This window comes from Neopelma chrysocephalum, unplaced genomic scaffold (genome assembly GCF_003984885.1).
Source record: "Neopelma chrysocephalum unplaced genomic scaffold, ASM398488v2 Primary Assembly neopelma1_97390, whole genome shotgun sequence".
Lineage (NCBI taxonomy): Eukaryota > Metazoa > Chordata > Aves > Passeriformes > Pipridae > Neopelma > Neopelma chrysocephalum.
In genome coordinates, this window is record NW_020926031.1 from 2,550,535 (window position 1) to 2,575,248 (window position 24,714).

The following is a 24,714-nucleotide window of genomic DNA, read 5'->3' on the forward strand; positions in this document are numbered from 1 at the left end:
TCTTTTAAGGTTTAAGAATGAGGATTTTGATCTTTCTGCACAGTTATAGAAAGATGGGTGCATTTTAGAGGAATACTTCTTCATCCTGGTTTTAACAATGTAGTATCTTGGCCTCTGTGTGCAGACTGTGTGCTGGAAAGATCTGAAAAGATCTGAGTGATTTGGAAATTGGAGCTGACTTCTTGATACTGGGGAAAGCGTTGTCATTCCCAGGGAGTTAATCTGTGAGGGCATTGGACACCAAAGGATGCGGGGAACATGTGCAACTAGATACATGTCCAACCTCTCACCAAAAGACTCCTGTGCTTGTTAAAGACTATTTGCTGCAGGTATAGGAGCCCTCCTGATGGAACAGACAGTTCCTTGTGTTAACCCATGCTGCAGCAATTGCTACAGGCATTTAGGGAAACCATTAAAGTCTTGCAGTATCTTTAAGCCATGGTTTATATTTTTCTTTTTAGGGGATATAATCAGGTAAATTGAGAAACTCCTTGTGTAAATGCAGCTTTAAAATAACACTTCACTTTGCCATTCCTTTATGTATATCTGCTGTCAACAGTTTATTTTTTTTAATGGGAGTTTCTGAAAAGTTTGGAAGTTTTCTAAATCCTGATACTTTAATGGAGACTGTAGATGAAATATAATCCTCATCTATTCATAACCAGTCAAAAATAAACAATTTTTTCAAGCCATTAGAGCATACAGAGGAAAAGTTCATGAACCAATCATTTGGAGCTTTTGGCAGACCATACGGAACTTTTCTAACAGCTATTTATAAGGTCCTAATGTGTTTATTTTCACAATAAATCTGACTTATTGCTGAATGTGTTGGTTTCATAGTAAAATAAACACTGAAGATTACAAACATATCCTTTTGTGAAGTCTTCTGAAAGTCCAAGGCTTAATTTAATAAATGTGATATTCTCTATATTGACTGGGAAATGTATTCCGACTCTCAGAAAAAAAAGAAAGAAAAAAAAGAACAACCACCTGAACTTTTGCTTTAAGTTGCAAAATCAATTGTCATCAAGTTTATGTTATAGCTGAGCCATATGGCCTGTAAAAAGTATTAATAGTTGATAAATTGACAGATACAAGAACTAAGAAGGGATAAAAGAGGGAAGACTTGTACCCCAGTGCTGTTGTTGAAGGGGTATGTGGAAAAATACTGATAAATACACAAGCTTAACTTCATTTAGAGATTGTTTAAATTTGCTTAGCTTAATTCTATAAATTAGTAACAAAGTTAAATGTAGTTAGGCTGCTTTAAAGTGTTCTGAAAGCATTTGTATTATGGCTCTTACTCGTTTAATTAGAAGAATTTAAATCATCATGCTGTCAATCAGAGAATTTGTGCAGTTTTTCCAGTATTTTGCCCCTTTTCAGTGCCAGAGGTGAGCATCCTACTCTACTAAAGTTAGTGACTCTGTTACCCATGTTGTTGAGTCCTATTTCAGTTCAGAATATTAAAAAATCACAAAATCTTCAGAAAAGTCAATTAAAGAAAAATCAATCATAGAAGAAACTTTTTTTATAATGTATCATCAGAAATCATATCTGATATATATGTGAATATCCTCATTAGGCATATGATTCCCAGTTCTTTTAGTGAATCCTACTAAGCTCTTGACCTCAGTGATATGTTTCAGTAATGAGACTTTAGGTTAGTTACATATTGTGTTAGAGTATTTCCTTCTGTCAGCTTTAAATGTATTGCTTTTGTACTTCATTAGATATTTGCATGTTCTTGTAATATTAAAATGTATCACTGCTAAACTATCAAATAGTCATTTGTGTTGGCTTCATTATTTTATTTGTTCATAGCTAAACGAACTTTATCTTTTCTTCTTCATGGTAGAAAAGATAAAGTCCCTTCAGACTTCAACCAAATGCTTTAGGTTCCACATAATGTTGCTTTATATAAGTTTTATTGTGCTCCTAGAATGTCCAGTTGCAAGGGTGGGTAATGAACTTGGCTATGATTTGGTGTAATGCTGAGCATCCAGTGTCAGATAGACGGCTTTATATAACATAGCATTGTTTCAATATATCATTTATTTTCAAAAGAACTTGAATCATCGCCATAGAATGTGCTTTATGTGCACGCTTTGTTCTCAGATAGAAGCTTGCAGGATCTCAAACAATTAAAAAGAAGTTGTCATTCCAGTTGCTGAAATGCTAGTGCTTTGGGGATAATTTGGGAACAGCTCCAAGGGACATGCCTGGGAGGGTGGACCTGGATAGCAGATTGTTTTTAAGAAAACATCCTTCTTCTGAGTGATTTTATGCAAAAGAAGAAAGAGACCATTGAAATCCATTAAAAATGCTTTGTATTTTTTGAAATGGTTTTTAAAGGTTGGAAAAAAAATGGACCAGCTGGACTAAGGATCTTAATACACTGTACAGTAGTTATCTGTTTTCTGGGTGACACTGAAGACATTTATAAATGCCAGAAATGTTGGTCTGTGCCAGGTTTTGGGCTGTTGAGTTTTTGTTTTGGTGGGTTTTTTTCAGTGATAGGACAGGCTTTTTCTGCTACTGGGAAAGCTGCAAATTTCTGATACTTCCATCAGTAATTACTGTCTTGTAGAGCTGTTATGAATATTTTGTCTTCCCAGTGAATTACTTAAGCTGTGTTTGATTAGTTCAAAAGAAAAAAGCTTATAACAATAAACATGGTCATCACATTCCCCATTTTTCTGAAAGTAATAAAGACTTTACTGGCAAAAGTTCACGCTGTGGTAGCCTATAAATCTTGTGCAGATCCTTAACACTGATGTCATGAATACATTAGCTGAGTCAGAACAAACAGATTAGTTGGGAAGGAGCTTTTTAGAAGAATCAGTATCATGAAGAGTCTGAGCCCAGACAAATCCATACAGTTTATAGAATTAGTTGAAAATGAACTCCAACATTAGAACAATCTGGGCCACTTCAATTTATTTAAAGCATGTTTTGTTTAAGTTTTGTTTCAACTTCTACTTTATATTTTTGTTGTGTTTGAAATAGTCGTAAGACAAGAATTTCTTCGACTTCATTCTGGTCTCTCAGAGGTCAGTGACAGAACTCCAGTGAATTTTATTCTGATCTCATTAGGGCAGGGAACGTAACATCTGTGGCTGATCCTGCAAATGACTGTATATGGCTGAGCTTATGACCTGTCATTCTACATATATCCAGAATGGGAAAAAATGTGTTTGCACAACTCAAAAGAGCTTCAGCATTGACTGGGACCTTCTGGAGGCTTCTTTTTTGTTGTTGTTGTTCCTGAAAACAAGTCATTGAGACAAAAATATACAAAAATACAAGAATACTTCTACTTCAGATCTTATTGATGCAACTCTGGAAATCAGCTTCTGTATTTTATTTAATGTGTAAATGGCCAGATTATCAGCTTAGTGCAATGTAGCAGTACTTAGTCATGTGATTTAAATAGTTACAATTACAAGACCAGTACTACCCCAACCTGTTAGTAGATAAAGAATAACAATCCAAATGTTGACAAAATTTCTAGATGAATTGCAATATTACTACTTCTGAAAAACTCCAACATTGAAGATACAATCAAATTTAAAAAGTGGCAAATTAATCACAGATAGAAATGTGTTAATTCTGATATCTCACAGTGGAACAATTCAAGTCCTGTACTGAAATGTGTTCGCAGTTCAGTCTATACTCTCTCAGAATCTACTGGTATATGGAAATTGCTTTTTTTGAATTATGTAATTCTCTGTTGTTCCCTCCACTTGTAGGTATCAGGGAATAATTTTAATTTATGCCACCTATATAATGTTGCTTTGGATCAGTCACCCAGACATTGCATAGATTCAAAGTTAGAGTGACTATCTGTATTTATCTCTACATGAGAGGAGTCTTCATTCAAAACAAAACAAAAAAGAACTACCTTACTGTCAACTGTCAACATTTTCAACACTCACATTTTTTAATAGCAGCATTCACCAACCGAGCACTTAAAAGCAATAAAATGAATAGTTAAATGCATGATAAATTTTCTACTTCATACATAATAAACAAGTATGTTGTCATCATTAATTATGGAGAAATACACACATGATTGCAACTAAAACTGCTAAATTTGGCGGATGATGATGGGTTTCGCTGAATTTTTGACTTGCAGATTTTGAACTTATCTGCAAAATGTTTTTGAAGCCTGCATTAAAAAAAATTCCATTAGCACTTTCATTGTTGACATTACATGTTTTGATGAATAATTTACATTTTAATTTCTTGAAAACAGTATAGTATATTGTAAGTTATCAGAAATAGTGCCAGATACTATCAATATAATGTTTAAATAATATGGAGGTTGCACTTGAGGTCATTGTTATTAACACACATTATAAGTATACTTTTTTTTTTATTTTCAGAGTATGTGGGGGATTTTTTTTGAGGCTTCCAGTTAGAGAAGGAGATAAATTTCTAATTTTGTGGTCCTGTTTGTTCAATAAAAGATACCTGCATATGCTTTTTTTTTTTTTTTTGGTATTCTGACAATTTTAGAATCAAGATATTTTTAACATATTTTTCTGGAACTGAAAAACTTATTTTCAAAGTAAGTGAACAGTCTTAACTTCTCTTTTCTATTTTTGTTATTATATGAGTTTCATTTCTCTTGAATTTAGAATGGTTGAAATAATGTGTAATGTTTATCTTATTTCATACACTATTTGGCAGGAATGCATTGGTCTAGTTACTTTCACAAAGTTTAGATCAGCCTCTTACCTTCCCTCCCTCATGCACGTACGTACTCAAAACAGAGATGAGTCTGTGACACAATCCAGGCCTGTATGCTTGCCTGCATATAGCTCTATTCAAATCAAGAGACAGCTGAACAAATTTTACAGCAACATTGTTTTTTTCTTAGGACAGTCTTCTTAATGAGTCTATGTCCAAACAATGGCAACATTTCTTTTTTTTGTGTTTTTAATTAGATTGCATAGGTAGAAGCATAATTACTTAAGCATTGTATTTGATTTTCACACAATTCTTTGTAACTGACATTTTAAAAAGAAATTATCTTTATTTTCTTGATGTGAAAAATATATATTGATGAACGAGCATGTAATCTGTGTGAAAAATGTTTTGTTAAATCATTAACACTAGGTTGTTTGTCTCTTTAATCAACGACCTTTTGATGGCAACAGAGATTTCACTGTAATAGTTTTTAATATTCTTCTTTTCCCATTAGGACAAGGAGCACCAGTTTTAAAGCAGCCTCTCTTTCACTTTTATATGAATAGATAAATTGTCAAAGCTGCCAAAAAGAATGCTCCATACTACAGGGTATGGTTGTAAGCAACACTGCATACAGTGTTCTTGCTGGTAAACACAAACTGTGCGCAGTGAGTGGTGCAGCTTCATTCTCATCCTTCAGCTGAATTTAATGAACTGAACAGTGATGAGGTTTTTGAGAATTGGGTTAGTGTGTGCTGAGTGGGAGACAGATATGGGATGACATTTTTTCTGAGTTGCCCTTTCCCACCACTTATCAGCAGAGCGGAAGGGATAAGAGTGGAATATGTGCACAGTGTATATTGTTCTACAGGAAAATGCTGTTCTTCAGAATTAACCCTTTTAAAAATGCTCTATATGGAAAACGAAATGCAAAATTATATTAACCTCATGTTCCATATCTTTTTGAAATTAAAAAGAATGATTGGTTTTCAAAGTATTGCCTGTAGTGTTTCTTATGGCTGTTGCACTGTTCTGTTACTTAGAAATTTGAGTTGCAATCCCAAACGTGTACTTTAGTTCTCTGTGTTGGAAGGGAGCAAGTGTCACATTAATTATGCTCTCCACTCTGCTTTGCCACTACTGTCTTGTTTGGGTTTTGCTTGCTGGATTGAAGAGAAAGTTGATTCTTGCCTTGGCCTATTTCAAAGACATCTGAAAACAGCTAAAAACAAACTAAACCCCAGCCAAATGGGTAGTAAATAATACATATAGCCCTTAAACAGAAAATTTAGCAGCTTGCTAGCTGAGGAAGTCACTAAGGCTCCCATCAACAGGCAGATATAGTGGACTTAGTAATTCGCAGCACTCTCATGCATAGAACAGATATTTAGCTTTCAAAATGTAATTCTCATCTATTCTTTGGAGGCCTAAGCTCTTTATACAGTGAATGAGGAGATTTAGGTCTGTAAGAAGAGGATCCAAACCAGCCATCATGGCTGAGGGACTAAACAGGCATCAAGTGCCTGGCAGAAATGCTGAAGCCTGACATGTTTTTTTTCCTGGGACTGGGATTTACAACCTAATAGTTCTGAAGCCATTCCTCTTTATTGGCATAGCTGACTCCATATTTCATTTGAAACGCAGTCATAAAAGAAAGTACTTGTCCTTTTTGCCTTTCTATACTGGCCTGCTGGATAGAGTATCTAATTGGGAAGAGAAGGACTCAGGTTCAGCCTCTTCAGCCTGAACACATCACACATTCGCTGCCTCTGTGGGAAAGGCCTTAACCGGGATATAGGCCTTGCTGAAGTGGAGCTGTGCCAATCTGTAGTCAAGTGTTCAAGATTTACGGGGCCAGAAAGAAAAAGAACAGAAGTGGTCAAGTGTCAAGAGTATTTCTTCAAAAAGGAGAAAAAGGGGTTTGCTATAAACAATCATTTGATAAAATTTTAAAATACTGTTTTAGGGGGCAGAGACCCCTGCCAGTTTCTTCCACCCCCTCTGTGTTTCAATTGTAGGTATCCATCACTTCTGGGCAAGGATGGTACGGAAACAGTATCTTTCATTTCTCCAACTCTAACCAGTTCTCATAGGAAAAATGGATGACAACACTTTGCCATTCTCTTGGGTGCTGTGCTGTGCTTTGCTTTTGTGGCTCTGCTGACTACATCCTGCCTGGCCATGCAGAAAGCTGTGGTGTCGGCAGGTCTTGGCTACAAATCCTGAAAAGGCTTTTATGTGTCACCAAGCTCTGAGGTGTTGGGCATGCCCAGCACCCTTTCTGCTCTTTGGGAACTTGAAAAGTGAAGACTAAAGTAGCTGCAGCCATTTGGACATATAGGAGGTGAAGAGGGGGCTGTGAATTGCACTCTGGGACTTAGTACCAATGTTCCACTGAAGTTCTACTTCAGTTGGTTTAAGTGCTTTTTTGGACTTGGGCCAACACTTTTTCTGTCAGGCTTTGGGTGGCCAGTGTATATTGCTAAGGCTCTGCTAGACGTTAAGTCTGAGTTAGATATGCTTTGAGAATTATTTCTGCCATTCAGGTCAATTGATTAGAAGAAGAGATTATCCAGTCTTGCCTTTGTTTCAGAAGTGTGCGATTCTGTGAATGCTTTACATGATTTAACTAGCTGTGTCCCAGCATTCTTTACTGATTCTTCATATCTAACAGATTTTTTCATGTCTCAATATTGGCTAAATGAAAATAATCTACAAAAGGAAAAATCTCCAAACAACATGAGCATTGTTTATTGAGCTCTATGCCAGCTGTTGCTGATCTGTTGAGATGAGTTATTGTCACAGTTCTCAGGAAATGGATGAATTCAAAATTTCAAATTAGAAATTCAATTAAAAATAGAAAAGTTAGCCCAATAAACCAGTTTCACATCAGGCCATCTGTTAGGGAGATTTGCAGTCATCTTTTAGTAAAAAGGTCAGATTCTGCTGGTGAACAAATAATTATAATGAAATTTAATTCACAATTACCTAGAATTGAAATCAGCATAAATCACAGAGTTGTTGTTGGGTTTCAGCTGAGAAGGTTTGAGATCCCTGGAAAAAAATTACAACTTAGAAGGGAAATGCTGCTTTGAAACAGCATTGTTTCTCCGTAAATAAATCTCTCCTAAAGGAAGAAATATTTTAGTTGTTTTGAATAAGAAGGAGACATGGCAGGGTCTAGGGTCAAGTTTCAGTTTCTTGACAAGTGAAATAAGAGGAGAGATGCTTTTGCAGAAGACCATCTAAGAGGCTTATGTACCACATCGCATACTAAGTGTAAATATTGTCTCAAAGAAAAGAACAGAATTTTGTAATTAAATCAGCAGACAATAATAAATACTACAGTACTTTCTAAATTTTCAATTGATGGATGTTGTTCTCTTGGTCATCTTACCTGAGACTTTGAAAAAATAAGAAAAGTGTCATCCTATTGTTGTACACTAATATAAAGCTTAGTTTATGGAAGACTAGTAGAGCCTCATCTTTGAAAGTTTCATAAAGAGATGCAGGAGACATTTGGAATCAAAGATCTAATTTGACTTAATCATTACTTATTTTATTGTTTATTTGTTGTTTACTATTATATCCAATTATTATAATTGTATATGTTATGTAATTGAAATACCTTTAAGAGTTCTCTATGCCATTGCATTTTACTGGTACAATGTTCATTATCTTTGTGCTCCTTATGTCTGCCATATAGTCAAGATATATTTGCCTTTATATACATGAAATACATTATGATTTAAATAATAATATACCTCACATTAATTATCCTAGTATCTAAAAAGTTTATAAGAAGACTATATAAAAATTAGGATAATTAGATTTTTTTATTAAGAATGATATTTGCAAGTGATGGTCATAAATCATAATTCAATAATTCATTTTACTGGACAAAAATATTAAGAAGCTGTTTTTATTTTTGTCTAAAAAGCATTTAGATCCCAGTCTAGTGCTGTGATGTGTTTTATGAGTAGGTACTGGATCCATTATCTTTTAAAAGAGCAAAATATAGGATGTATCTTTTCAGGTGTAAAAAAGTAAAATGTTTCAAAGTGGGGGGAATGAATAGAAGAGGGTTTTTTTTGTTAAATATAAACCCAATGAAATTGTTTAATGGAAAAACTTCTTCAAAATCATTACAGTTGTTGCATGAATAGAAAATGTGCAGAACATGACAAAAGCCAGGAATTCTGCTTGAAATTGAGAGCATAGCAATGTAAGCAAAGGGAATGAAATGCAGGGAAAATGACAAGTGGTTAAAAGTGAGGGAATTGATTAGAAACAGAATGGAAGAAAATTGTATTAGACAACTGCAGGCAGGACTGAAAGGTCATAATTTTCAGATCACTTTTGCTGTCAATTCAGAATTCAAAGCATCTTTCATGTTGTTAGTGCAAAGCATTTGTACAATTAAATACAATACCAATTCCTCAGGGTCAACCGAGGCTGCATTCCTGACCCAGAGTATAATAGTCTACCACATTTATTAGATGTAAGAGTTGTTATTATAAGGAATTATTTTTATAAACCTCTTAAAATGCAGGTGTGTGAGAACACTTTGCAGTGTTTCTTAAGAGTTTTGCCTGAACACTTGTTGTTAATTCATCATTTTCCTGCAGTATAAATTTTTACTTGTATAGTCAAACCTTTTGATTAGACATTAAGATTGTTCTTGCCTGAGTACAATCATCGATAGTTTTGTCAGGGCATTGAATATTAGAAAAATTATAAAAGATGTTCTATATAAAAAGTAAATATTAATAATCGTAAATGACAGGAATATAAAATAAACTCACTTGTAAAGTTGGTTTATAGAGCTGTTTAAATCATGAACAGTATTTTTCTTTTTAGTTGTTGGAGTTTGTTTTGTTTTGTTTTTAAATATATGTAACATGAAGTTTAGCTGCATTTCAGGATGTCACCTTATTGAATTTATGAGCATCTAGGCTCGTGTTTCCCATTAGGACCACAAATAGTTCTGTTAGTCTGATGTGCAGTCAGCCAAGGTCAACCCACCACAATGATATATTCATCTGATGTTTTATATAGTGATGTCATTAAGATAACACATGATTTGTGTCAGATGCTGTCATCCTTTAAGAAGATGTAGCAAGTGCAGGTTTATAAATACATGTGTTAAACTAGCCACTGCAAAGCCTCTTTGCTGCCACCAACCTTTCTTCCTTAATAATCCAGCTCTTCCAGAGCTCTAACAGCACTGGAAGGTATTAATAGGGCTGTTAATACCTAACCACTTGGCTTTTCTGTCCCCTTCATGCCTGAATGAGATTTTGAGGAATAAACTGAATTATTTGTGGCAAGAGTAGCTGGGTCTCTGAACTTACTTAGGAAGACTGCGGAAACAAAGCACTGTTTCTGAGGGCCTCTGAGGGAGAGGCAATGTGATGAAAGTAGGATAAGAGGTTCCATGAAGTAAGGTATGAGTAAATAAGCTGGGAAAAGAAGTTTTATTACTTCATGTGGTGAGAAGGATAGATAAGGAAATGATACCTAACTGAACAAAACATGCTAACAGCGTCCAGCAATAATGGTCTCCAACAATAACATACTTCTTCTTTCCCTGCATCCTTTTTTTGTGTTTCCTTTCCTGTTTCCTCCATTTTTTGGTCTGCTTTCGGGGCTTGAAGACCTGTGGGTGTTCCTGTGGCCTCAGCTATTATTGTGTGTTATTATGTCTGTGTTGATTTTTGTTGGTTTTTTTCAATAATCTTTGAATATTCTAAGGCTGGATAGTTGATACTTTTATATAAACAAAAAAATTATTTTAAAAACTGTAATTTTGTCTGAAACACTAATGAACAAACAAAAAAAGCATGGAAATAGTTGAATAAGAACATTCAAGTGTGACCAACAGGGACAGCTCATAAAGTATGTGCCAGTTTCTTATTATTTACAGTAGAATAGATTTTGTCTTGAAATTAACATTGGCATTTCTGAGATAGAAGAAAAAAAAATTTTTAGTTTCTTTAAAATAATTTTTACTTGAAAATCTCAACATATGCATTGTATAGCATCTAAAGTATATGGCAACGAGACTAAAGAATGGATAGAAATTGTACATTCACATAGAACCTTTGGTCTTCTTCTTTTTCAGCCTTGTAGTTTTCTCTATGAATCATCTGTATTTTATATGAAATTTTAGCAAAAAGTATTTTAAAATTTCTGGCAAGTACCTGCAGAAAAGTGCAAATGTAAAAACTGTGCACTGAAAATACTCAAGGAAATTCTGCAGAGAACTGAAGAGATCACACATTAACCCTCATTTCTGCAGAAGACAATTCTGCATGCCGTCTTATTAGCACACTTGGTTGGTTTTTAAAAAACTTAAATTTTTCTAAGTTATTACCAAAGACCCAGTTTATATAAAACAGAGGCTTCTGGGCAAGGATTCTCAGACCAGTCTTCCAGCAAGATTTAATTCCTTTGAGCTAAACTGCTTATGCGCAATTCTTCCCTGTCATCCTTAAACTACTTCTTATTGGCAATTTAAAGTGACAGGATATCTATGCAATTAATGTTCCCTTTAACACTGGCTGAATTAAATGTTCAAATGGTTTTCATTTTTTATTTTTTTTTCTCTCGCCTTTTCTGGGAAGGATTCCTGCTCTGTGTGGTGCTGGAAAGTATCAGCATTGCCATATTCCCAGGTAAATAGGAAAAACACCTTTGAATATGCTCTTTCCTGGAGATAGGTGAAACTTACTGCAGTGTTGCCCTGTCAATCTCCCATCATGAGTTAAATAATCACTGCAGGTCCCTCACAATTCAGTATATAATCAGTGACTATGTTCTTTGTGATATCATCAATGAAGATTCTTACTCTTTTAATGAGACTACGTAGAAATAGTAAGCAGGCAGAAAGATTGAGTCGCTCCTTGACATTTTTAATTGAGTCACCTTGGGTTTAGAAGTGTTCTGTACTATGAAAACAGTGCAATGAAATAAACGTTATAGGAAAGATGATTCATATTTTCTTCATCTACACTGAATAATAAACTATCTTAGTTTTGACTCAAAAATTAACCTGCGTGCCATCTGCAGGTACTTATCTTTCCTTTAGAGCTCAGGGTAGAATTCTTCCTCTTTTCTTTGGATATTTTAAGTCATGGAAGAAAATATTTTCCTGAAGTTCAAATTGAAATTCAGTAAAGAATCATTTGTAGTTTTTCAAGTTAATATTGATATAGTAACAGAAAAAGAATCAAACATTTCCTTAAAAAAAAACCTACCCAAAAATCCATTATATGATGGTTTGTATATTTTAAGGTTCTCATAGCTCATAAAACACATTTTCGTTACCCTGGTACCTCTTATAAATTCGTATAAAAATGCAAATCTCTGTATTTTATTCTGAAAAATGAATTCAGATGCCCTTCTGAAAATTCTGGATAAATTTTCAGTATTTCATTTTCAAAACTGTTATACTGTGATTGCAGGATTTGAAATTTGACCTAAGAATGTTGAATCCACATTGCTGAAAATCTGTTACAGGCAAATAAGTACAGTCTTAGAATATGAACTAACAACTTGACACTGGAGTTTAAACCTTTCTCAGTAGAAAGTATGTTTTATTCACTTCCTAAGTGTCTGGTTCACATTTTGTTTGGTCTGTGTGTTTCATTTAAAAATTAAACAAAAAGCAATTGAGGATAATTTTTTCCCTATTTTTTCACTTTTTTTACAGGTTTCTCACAGGCTGTAATTAAACTCTGATTTTTTTTTTCTTTTTATTTCCTTCCCCCAACAGTTAGCCTTTTTTCAAGAGAAGTGGAGCACATGTCAAGAAGCCTAACCCATGCTGAACTGCCTTCTAGGCATAAATACAGAGAAGTCCCAATAGGTGTAGAAATTAAGGAATCCTTTGGCTCTTTTCAACCACCAAAGGTTTCTGTGCTCCTCATGTCTTTACATAGTTATGGATAGACACAAGCTCTGCTATTGTAATCCATGTAATCCCAAATCTATCACTGTACACCAAGGCATGATTGACAACACGTAAGGAGGTATTTTCTGCTGGCACTGCAGAGCTGCCTGCAAAGTTGTGAACACTGAAATCCACTTTATCTGCTTCTCTCAGTATTTATTTCTTCTGACCTTTCAGTCTTGTTTTAGGCCCATGCAGCTGATCCAAGGGACTCCTCCTGCTGAGTGACACAGCCACTCCATCTTGACTCCCCAGGTTACAACTGCCGAGCATTTTGCACCTACGTAGCCAAGACCTAACATGATCCTACCATATATCTCTGGGTCTGTGGCATTTTCCAGGAAAAGAAAACATATAGGAACAATTGTGTATGTTTGGAATTGGAATATTTTGCTGAATTTTTGTTTCTTAAAAATATGCCAAAGAATCTGGAAAGTGTAGATGATTTTTTTAATTAGAAAATGCATTTAATTTTGGCCTATGACAAAATGCTGAAGTAGAAGCAGGTACCAAACATCTTTGCATCCTCATTCCATGTTCGGATTGGTCAGTGCTCTACTGAGGATGAAACTTGAGTTTATACTGCATACATTAATCCTTTAAAATATTACTTTCTATTATATACATGTATAAAAATGTGTCAACAAAAAATTTGCAATGCAAGTCTATCCTGCTTTACTTTTTTTTTTTCACTTTTTCTTATTTGACATACTGGTCCTTCCATTCAAATACCCTGAGCTCTGTGACTATTACCATTAAAATGAATTAACTTATAACATTCTATGCATTCTATGAGATACTTTGAGCAAGCAAACTGCCATAAAGCCTTGTCTCTGTTTTGTTTCAGCCGCCATTATTGGCACTTTGTTTAACATTTTTAGACATGTTCCTAAATAATGAGTAACTGCCAAATTACCACAGCACGTTTGATGAGAATGAATCATCATCTTTAAATTAAAAACCAAAAATGTGATGACCTTTCAGTTGTTCTGTATGTCATTATTTCCATCAACTGACTGGTTTGAAACTTCTGATCATTCATTAGTACCTTGAATGGACAGCAGTTATTTTTTTGTTTATCCTTAGGGTCTTTTGTTTTAGGTAATCCAATCAGTAATGGCTTGGATTAAAAAAGGGAAATTAAAGGAAAATGCATCATCAACATGCTAAACAAACAAAAGACCTGTAGCCTCTGTGTCTGCAAAGGCAGACCATTATTGGACAATTATTGTCTCTGTTTGTATGCATGTTTATGTTTATTATGTTTATTATCTACGAAGAGTTTTATCTTTATCTCTTGAAGCTTAACTGTGATGCAACTGTAACTTTCCTGATTCTGGAAAGTAGGTTAAGTATCCACTCTCATCATTAAAAAAAACCCAACAAGATAACAAATGAGCTCTGGAGTTCCATGGGAGCACTTTAGTTACTGATGATGATGCCAGGTAGTCATTATTACTTAACTTGCCTGCTTCATGATCCATGGTGTTTGACCAGCAATGCATTCAGTAATAATGGAGATGAAAATGAGTCTTGATAATATCCATGCTACCAAAGTACAATAAGTTACTGGCTCCTGTATGGATGGGTACATTAGAAATATCTTCAAAACACATTTTACCAATATCACCTTAATTCTTGGTTCCTATATCCAGGAGTATCGGGGTTGACATTTACTATTGTCTTTCATCACTGGTTATGCCTCTTTCCTACTGCCATGTTTATAGTCTTCTTCAAATGTCTGGAGTCTGCATTCATTTCTTGGGCAAAGGTGACATTTAGTTGTTTAGCTGTCATATTTCACATGAGAAAGAAGTGAAAGACATGAACTTATTTTTCTTATTTTTTTCTTTTTTTTTTTTTTTGGCTGTTGTTGTTTCATAGTAGTATGCAAAATGTGGAAAGTCAGTCATATTTCATTGGGATTTGGCATCTGCTCAACAACTGATTGCTCTTCTCAGAGCTTTTTTGGAAAGTTTGCAGCACCATAATGACAGCTTTCTAAACACAGATGTCCTCTTGGTACAACCTATAATTTTTTATGAAAGATGTATCGATGTCAGGAATTTGAACGAAGTACTGGAATTAGTTGAACATTCTTGTTATGAATATGTGTTCAAAATATCTACAGTACGTATATTGTAAGTTGGAGGGAGAATATGCAGTGTCTGAAGGCAAAGATGTTAGTACAAAACATCAGAATGTAGTTTAAGATAAATTGATTCTTTTGTTAACGGACTGTCTATATTTTAGTGATTTTTTCCCCCTGCTATGTTTTATGTTGTGTAAGTGCATATTGTGAACTTGAAGCATCAAGAATCTCAAGAACACACTTAGATAATCAGGGATTTGGCCACTGAAGATTTCTAATAGCTGAGAGGCTTGGAGTAGTTATTTAATGTTCTGATAATGTCCCATTAGTAGCCTCTTCCTCTTGTTTCATTTACCTCTCAGCTAAGCCATCAGGAAGTGAATACTTCATACACAGATTTCCCCTCCTTAAGTCAGCTATTTTAAAGTTTCTCTTAAATTATTGTGATACTTAGATTCCTCGAGTGTTTTTACCTATGGGCCTATTATTTGCATATACATACAAATTGTCTACATACATGTAAGAAGACAGTGCTTAATGGCTATCGTATGTAATTTATGTAAGTTTAGACTTGCAGGTGAAAAGGAAAGTCTCCTCTCTTAACTGACTATAAGTATTTGATATTGCTTTTTAATAATAATGTAGACCATTCTACATTGTTCTTCTACCTATTTAGATCAAGTTAAGATCAGAGTATCATGCAGTAAATTTATGTAGCAACTGTATTGAAATTAGGGGAAATATATTTCAATAAATATTGTCCCATTTTATTTTTTTGCAGCTGTGCAGCCTGGATATAGGTGCTGCAGTTGCTATGAATATAGCTAACTTCATGTAGCTTCCATCTATCTGTACTTGTACATGGCACTTGGTTTTGATTTATTTTCAGGTCACACCGCTAGATATATACACCCACACCACTAATGACACGTCATTCAGATTCAGAATAGATACTTTAAAGTTAGAATGCTGCATCAGAAATGATGCAAAACCATAACTGTTAGTTAGAAAATGCTTTCTTTTTGGACTTCAACTGGGTTACGCTGTGGTCATTCAATATTATGGTAGTGGGGTTCTTTTTCTCTCTTACTTCTGTTTGGTGATAAAATCACTTGTATGGTATATGTGCATGTGTGTGGCCCAGGCTGGGCTGCTGTTTGGCATGCCTTGGATCATGACCTTTTGCCAAACCTCAGGAGTAGCTCTTGGGGAAAAAATGTAAACATACAACCAAATTTACTCTGGTTTCTTTATTTAGCTCAGTGCAAGTTAATGCTCATTGCTAAAAGGCTTCAATATGACAAACTCTTTCCTAAGTCAGAAAATGGGAGAAGCTAATTCAATATCTTAATTATAGTAATTTTGTAAAAAAATACAAATGGGAGGGAAGCAAGTGGATTCTCCTAATGTAGAGGTAAGAATTTCAACTGTTTAACAATTGTGATAATTTTATTTATTCATTTTAATCACATTAAAGGATGTCTTCAAGGATGACAAGGAAGAAAATACCTGTTTTGTTAGGCCAGAATTATATGGAAACATTATGGAATAATACTAATTACTAAGAAAGTGCCAGAATTGTGGATAGTGTAATCATCTACAATTTTCTGAGAGTATCTGTACTAAAATTACCTATCTAATTTAAGTGTAATTTCCAAAATAAGGAGACCAGATGTCTTGTTTGTGAAAGTGTAAGTGATGGACACTTTTCCTTGTAATGGTCTGTCTTCTACTAACATTAAATTGGCCTTTTTTCTTCCTGTAGATGTAAGTTTAGGATTATGCTGGTTTTTCCTATGTGGTTGCGAGTTATGGGGAAACAGAGCAGAGTTTCCATAAACTAGAACATAGAGGATTTCAGTAAATAGAAGGCCTTTTGTCTACTTGGTTGTTTTGAGTGGCATTAAAACTCACCTGTCAACAGTTTGCCACTCATACTGACTATTCCATATTTGTTCTGAGCTGTTACCACTGTTGGCTGTAAGAGCTGATCACTTTGCTTGATTTTAACTTACAGAGAATTTAGATGAGTTGTCAGTTAACTCAGAATGTGTGTAATTGATATAAAGATTAATTATTAAAACTGTCAGTTTCCCCTGCCAAAAATGTTGATATCTGCATATGAACTATGCCTCTGAAGTGGTTTTCAAATGTGTCCCAATGTAAAGCTTAAGATAAATCAGCATAGATCCAAAGGATTTATAGTATTAGGTTGGGATTTATGGTTTGTTTGTTTGTCTTTTAAGAATACAGCTAGCTGTTGCCATGACAAGAACAGTATCCTTCCAATCTTTTTCATGTGAACTCACTTCTGAAAGTTAAAGAACTTCCTTCAACCTGAGTAGTTACATATTTAACATACTATACAAGCAAAAAGAGGAGACCCAAATGTTTAGTATTGAATATTCAAATGTTAAAAAAACCCCAAAGTTTTGACTCACCCACAGAGTAAAAATCCTAAATCATCAAAGGAAAAAATACTCTTGTAGATCAACTTTTGCCAAACAAAGACTTGTCCTTGTGAGTTGATGTGACTCTGGGTAAAAGGATGCATAAGTTTTGTATTAGCAGTTTTGTTTACGATAAGGTGTGTAAAATTCACAATTAAAGGAATTGTCACAACTTCTTGAGCAGATGAAGGCAGAAGAAAGATGAATCTAGTAGCTGGTACTGGGGAACTAAGATGAAAATGTTTGACCACAAAATAAAAAAATGCTAAAGCTTCTTCCAATTCTTAGAGTGTTTTCATAATAACAAACACCAAATATTAAATCATACTGTCACTTTCATCCAAATTCAGTAGAAGGGAAGGGGCCAAAGCAAGGAAGAAAACTGCTTTGCCCGCATTAGAGAATAGGGAGAAGGGCAGAATGCCTTCAGAAAGATGGCTGGAGGCCCTAGTTCCTCTGTCTAAGAAGTGGTTTTGTGCTTTGCCAGGTAAGAATCAGTGCAAGCACCAACCTTGATGTCTGTGTTTCTGCCACTGTTTTGCTTAGACATATGCCTAAAATTAGTCATGGACTGTGCAGCTTTCTTATGAATGCTCAAATCACCATCAAGTTCCTTGTCCAAGCTCTGTCCCTTTCTGGCACTTTTAACTGTCTCCTGAACTACTTTTTTTCTTCCCTCCTACCTTCCACCTTTCCTCCCCTTGCCTCTGTCTCATATAACAGGTTTCTTGAGACTATGGGGAATTTCATGGGCTCTGATTTGCACTCTCTCCCAGGCAGTACAGGCATATTTATCCCTGTACTGCACAGTAGCAGGGAAAAGGAAGCACTTCTGGGGTCTGTTTTTTACTAGCTTAGCAACAAGTGAGGAACGGGCATTGTGGCTCCAGGAGATAGGAATGATCTATGCCATGTAATGAATATGTTTTAAGTGCTGATATATGCATACAGGCATGCATGACTGTTTAAAAGTTACATCAATACCGGGCAACTGTAATAGCTGGTGTATTTTTAATGTGTACTTGTAATATCTATTGTATTTATGTTGGACTGAGATTAGCATATTTTATTGAGTTCATTTGCATAATGAACAGATATTGTTTATTAGTGAAGAAGGCAACTAAAAAAAGGAACTTTGAAATATGTAGAACAAGCTAAGCTAAGAACAGTAAGAAACGAAACCACTGATTTTGAGGCATGCGTGGCTAAAAAATTTTCTACTATGTTTCATAGCTTTATGAATGCTAATAACTTATATTTAAGTTACTTATCACAGGGACTCTTAAAAGTAAACCTACATGCTTTGCAGTACTTACATTTTATAAAGCCTCCAAACTTAGCCTATTGTTAGATTTTAATTTTTCTACCTTTATCCCAGACCTTTGTTTTTTTCAATAACATCACAAGATCACTTGCAACAAGCAGTCACAATGACAGCACTATGTAGAGCAAGCAGAAACATAGAAATGATAATCTAAAATTATTGAACAGATGATGTTGCCATTTACCATACCTGTATATCATGCCTTGCTGATTATGCAGCATAAAGTTTGAGCTGAGTATAAATGTTAACTGATTACCTTGAATCTAGTTTGAAGTTGGATTTTACAGCTTAGGCAACTAAATGTATTTTGTAAACTGAGCAGATATTCCATTTTTTCCCCATCAAAATTTCAGTCTTGATCTCTTATGTATTTTATAGGTCTGTATTTATTATATATAATTATTTTATTATTATATTTATTATTAAGACAGAAGGTCTTCTACATAAATAATCAGAATGAATTATCACCTTCTTAAAGACTCCTAATGTTGCATATTGCAAGCTGAAAGCTGAACTTGACCATTATAAAGTCTGACTCATATTAGGGACAAATCGCTCATGATCATCACTGAAATGAAGTGGGTGTGAGACACAACTTTTTGGAACTGTATTCAACAGATCTGCAAAAATGACTAGAAAAGTACAGAAGTATTTGTTTATGATTTTGCCTTTGAAATTAGAATATATCCTACCATGAACTAAACATTTGGGATGAAATCTTGCCCTATTCAGGGCAATCAAAGCTAGCGGAACCAGGTTTTCACCTTTTCATTTTATCTGCAGTGAAATAAAAAGTCATAAATAAGCTGACTCCCATGGCTGTTGATACATCCATATTCTGGCAGAGTTGAGCAGCGTATGTGCTGTAATTCCTGGAAGTGGCCAGTCTGAGAAACACCACCAATATTAATGTGCATCAGTTGTTCCCTATGAATTGCAAATTCTCAGAAGATGAACACTGACTCTACAGGAATTTACAGCATTTGTCTCCTAGGCCTGCTAATCCAGTTGCACTGAAGGCATTTCCTCAGGGTTCACATCACGCAAGTCTTGAGACAATTCAGTAGTAAATCTCTGTGGGGACTGAGCTGAGAGCATGTCATGGCCCCAAGCTCTGTGTCAAGAGCACATGAGATTACTAATGCCGGTGAAATATTCTTTATCTGTGAGTCAGCAAGTGCAAAATGAAGCTCCTATGTGCCAAATAAAAGAAACTGCTTGTATTTCAGAACAGAAATCTGACCTGTTTGTCTCATATGACAACTGCTTTGCCTATATTAGGTGGAAATGAGAAATTTATTAAGTGCAAAGTTCACAGCACAGTGAATAAGCAAGCTAAAAGGCTCTTTGCTGACTGACTATTTCATTCACTCATTGGTTAAAACAATTCTCCTTTGGCGAGAATGGCTGGTAAGCTTATTTTGTAAAATATAAATAGAAGAAGAATTAAAACAAGCAGATTTTTTTAAACATCTAATTTTAACCATCTTAGTTGGAAAAATATGTTTTTATAAACTGCAAGTGATTTAGTGTTTTTGATGCTACTATTTAAAAGAAATTAATTCCTAGTTTTAGCTAAGACAAATAAAGTTTAGAATTGCGTCACATTTCATACTCATCATATATAACAGTGGTAAAATAGGTGAAGTGATAATTAACTGCATCTCCTATTATGTTTCTCTAGAGATCTGAAGAATAATTTGATCAGCACAATTGAGCCAGGGGCCTTCTATGGACTTTCAGAACTGAAGCGCCTGTAAGTATTAATTCCATTTGAATTATTCTGAAAATTGTGTTTGTATCGACATTTCTATCCTTGGGCAACTCAAATATGCCATCAAGAAATAATCACATAAAGACACTGGCAGTAAAATAGAAAATCACACAGTCTGCTTTTTGCATTTACCATACCTTTTTCTTCTTCTTCTTCTTCTTCTTCTTTCCCTTTTCCATTTGCTCTTCTTTTTTACCTTTTCCCATTTAAAATCATCAGTTTGTTCTCCAATAAATGTCCTGGCAAGTACATCTATGGAGGTAAAAACACACCTAATTATTGATTTAGCAGACAGTATATCACTATAGACGTTAATCAGAAATAACACTAAGCAGTTTAGATGTGTGTAAACAATGGGTTGTGCTACACTAAATTTTTTCAATATGTAAGGTCTACTTTACTTTTATCATAGACCAGGTCTACAAAATAAATTACTAGAGGGGCAATTTTGTCATACTTTAGAGTTTGTCTGCCATTTTCCATACCTCTCACCTTGGCTTTGCTTGATATTTTTTATTTTTATCATGATTTTCTAAGGAAACAAGAACTTATGTAGTATATTCCCTATTATTTTGTGTTTCTCTCTCATAGTACTTTTGGAAGCACTGGCTAATTTTTAAACTACAGCTGAGTTGTTTTGTTTTTTTTTTAACAAGGACTACAGACCCTCCTTAGTTCTACTTGGCCTAGGAAAAAGTGAGATGAACCCTTTTTTAATTGTAATTTTCCAAGTGACAGAATCCAAATATCTGTGCTCTGGCTAACTAGGCCATCAGCACATGCCAGACATTTTCCTAGCCATCATGTTTGCCGTTTGAATGTTTGATGAGAAAACCTATGAGAAAACAGGGATTATTTTAGTGGGATGGGAAGATTTAGATGACAAGGAGAAGGAATGCAAATCCACAGAAAAAATAAATTTACAAATCCTTCTGATTTTTCAGTGTGCAGGTAAATTCCCTAACCGCTGTGTGCTGGGAGCACTGCACATCCTAAGTAAAAGTTTCCACCTCTGATGATAACAGTAGCAGTGTTATCAGCTTTAGTGTGTTCAGGTAGAAAGCCAGTTGCATAATAATGATGAAGTCAGAGTAGCATATACATTTTTAATACAAAGGAAAACCTTTGGACTGAATCTTTCTTGCTCACTGTGTGTACAAGGATAACGATGCAATGGAATGATCAAAATGAGTGCTAATTGTTGCTTTGGCCGTGCATTCTAATAACACAACCCTGACCTCTTGTGGGAAAACCAGGAAACCTGTGCAAGTGGTGGGCTGCACGTCCACAGACTGCACACTGGGCAGCTTTAGGTCATCCAGGAGAGATGAGTCAAGGGAGACGAAGTCATCAGGCATTGGAAAAGAGAGAAGAATAGACTCTTCAGCACAGTAGGAATGGCGAAGTTGAGTTTTGTCATGTTAGATCTCAGTGTGGAACTGCTGGATAGGAGGCAGTTGAGCAAAAGGAATAATTAGTGTAAACTCCTGTTGAATGTGAATACAGTAATTGCTTTAAGACTGTACTTTACATTCACATCTTATTTCCCATGTAAAAAGTAAATGATGCTGAGGAAAGCAGAAGCTGATGTAACATGGGCAACTGCAACAGATAGGGCTATGGCAAGTCATAGAAGGCTGTCAAAATGTTCTGGAAATGGAGAACTGTTATAATTTGTATTTGAATGACAAACTGGATTGTATCCAGGGTTTGTTCATAAAGGTACACAGAAAATTGATGAAAACTGAAAATTTATGAAGCACTAAAATTATGGCACTTGGTTATTCAACATAGGACACTTTTCTCTAACATCAACCTTACAAGTCAGCATTAGTAAGTTAAATGTCTTACTCCTGAAAATGAACACCAGCTTTGTACATTATGAATTGAATTATGTCTAATGTAACATGTATTAGTCTGGAGTGTAGTAAGCTACCTTTTCATTTTGCTAATGTGCTTTTTAGAAAACATGTTTTACAATACAGAGATACCAGCTGCTGCCGTGTTGTGAAAAATAACAGTCATTGAAGTAAACTTTGAGAAAAGGGTATTTATCCTTTCACTTTGTTAAAAATACCACTGTGTGCCACACTTAGAGAAATATGCACCTGTATTCATTAATTCAGATAAAATCTACTTTTGCTACCCAAATTATGCCCCACATTGTGATGCAACTCTTCCATACATGTTCAGACTTTGCTTAGGCAGGAGAAAACCATTACCCAATCAAGAATTCTGGGTAGGTTCTTTTCTACATCTTCTAATAGAAAGATGTATATATATCTCTCTCTCTGTTAGGTATGTATGTTTGTCTTAAACTTGCATTTTTAGATTTCCTATGCTTTTATTAGGAGAACTTAAAGAGTAGTGCTAATATGCAATTATTGCACAAAACTGTATTCTCACTATTTTTTCAGCTGTTCCCTACTTAATATCCTTGGCAGGCATTTAAGAAATATTTTCATTCTAATGTGATGTTTCATCATATAATTGTACTACAATATGTTCCTTGTCTGATAGAAGAATTTGTAGTGAACTCTAAAGAGATTGCCTTCACATTCCAGCTAATTGGATATGTCTCCATGAAGGCAGTAACTGGATTTGTCAAACTGCCACTGTTATTCTCCCATTTGATTACTTTAGTGTTCTCATGTATCAGTAGAAAAATATGGAATCCACACAATGTAATAAAGGAGTTGGAAGACTACCACTGATTCTAAAAGAAAAAAATATATTCAGACCAATTTTAAAACTTTTTTGGCTGTATGATCACTTAAAATCCTTACATTACTGCAACTATTTAAAAAGACCTCTGCACTTCCTAAGGATGAAAATTTTGGTCAAGGTTGAAAACTAAATACATAAAAATCAAACACTAGTTCAGAATGCACCAAGGGGCATTATTCATGTTGCTACCACAATATAATTGTTCATACCTATCTTTGTCTCCTTCCTATAAGCATCCTGTATACTATATTGTTTGTATGGCTTATACAGAAAACATTCCTTCACTTTCTGCAGATGAAAGTTATGGAATGTAATGCCTTTTACTGTTTGTGGTCCCAGAAAGCCAGAGTATTGCTCTTAGAAGAGCTTGCCAAGTGCTTATCAAAACTGACCTTCTCCGTAGTTCAAATATTAATTGCCTTCTGGTTTCCGTGATTTCTTCAGCAAGAGAGGATGCTGTAAATGAGACGAAACATTAGTAAACAGTAAAAATACATCAATTTTGGCTGAATATCACATGTAACAAGATGCATAGTATTTTTCCTAAGTAAAAAAACAGGTGCTAATAACTTTGACAAATAAAATTCAGTGTTTTTGTAATAGTTTTTTGCATTTATTTGCTACATATATAAAATCCCATTTTAATTAGACGTTGCAGTATGTGGAATATTGTTCAATAATGTTAATATAAAAGTTGTTAAATCTATTTAATTATGTTACATTATGGGAAAAGGTTTTATTTCTCATTTGTCTCTAACTCCTTAAATATTAAAAATAAAGATGCCATAAGTGATTATGTAGGTGTGTATATGAATAAGACAGACTTAATATTTCATGGTCTTTTTGTTTGTTTCAGGGATCTTTCAAATAACAGAATTGGTTGCCTAACACCAGAAATGTTTGTTGGACTTAACAATCTTCACAAACTGTGAGTATAATACCACTTTTGTTTTAAACAGAAGGAATCTAAACTGTCACATGACTGCCCTGAGTATAGTTGGCAATAAAATTTCATTACAAGGAAGTTATAGATTTTGTACTAAAAAGCCACTCTCCTGAGCCTTTGATTGTGATGAATTGATATTTTAAAGATATTTTCTCTATTTCAATTGTAAAATCTATCAGAACTCCAAAGAATTAAGTTTCATTTTCATATTGAAAAGAGGCTGAACATGATGTTTCTGTTTGCATGTGTTTCTGTTTGCATGTCTTGGAAACACAAGTAGACAAATGAGACTTGTACTGGTTAAAAAGGATATATTGCTTGTTCTGTCCATTACAGATCAATTGGCATTTAAAAACTTTTTTCCCCTGAAGTGTATTACATCAAAAAGTAAACATTTACTCAGAAAAAAAGTGAAGTAACAAATAAACTTGGAATATCAGGGTAGTTCAAACTGCTTTAGAAATATCCATCTTAGACTGGCTGCTTAAGGTGGTGTGTTGTAAATTTCATTTTTTATAGTACTTTTTGAGTCATTAATCTGTCAAGTGATGCAAGGGAGAAAACCCAAAGATTGTTTGGGATTATAGTGCATAATACCATGAAAAGATCTGCTCAGTAGCATTTAAAAAAATAAAAAAAGAGTATTATTAAAAAGGAAGAGAGAGCAAATTGGAAAACATCTGTCATACTACCAGAAAAAAGTAAGGACCTGCATTTTTAATACCATGGGCAGTTCCAGTCTGCTCATCTTA

General features: G+C 34.6%; 1 protein-coding gene across 1 annotated transcript in view; it reads left to right on the forward strand.

The window, feature by feature from the left end:
• The window catches only part of ADGRA1 (adhesion G protein-coupled receptor A1), a 267,959-nt gene that overhangs the window by 78,268 nt on the left and 164,977 nt on the right, over positions 1 to 24,714 (forward strand). Inside the window, exons 3-4 of the mRNA XM_027672274.1 lie at positions 20,200 to 20,271; positions 23,873 to 23,944. Of these exons, the coding sequence (XP_027528075.1) occupies positions 20,200 to 20,271; positions 23,873 to 23,944 (144 nt within the window). The remainder of the gene's footprint in view (positions 1 to 20,199; positions 20,272 to 23,872; positions 23,945 to 24,714) is intronic.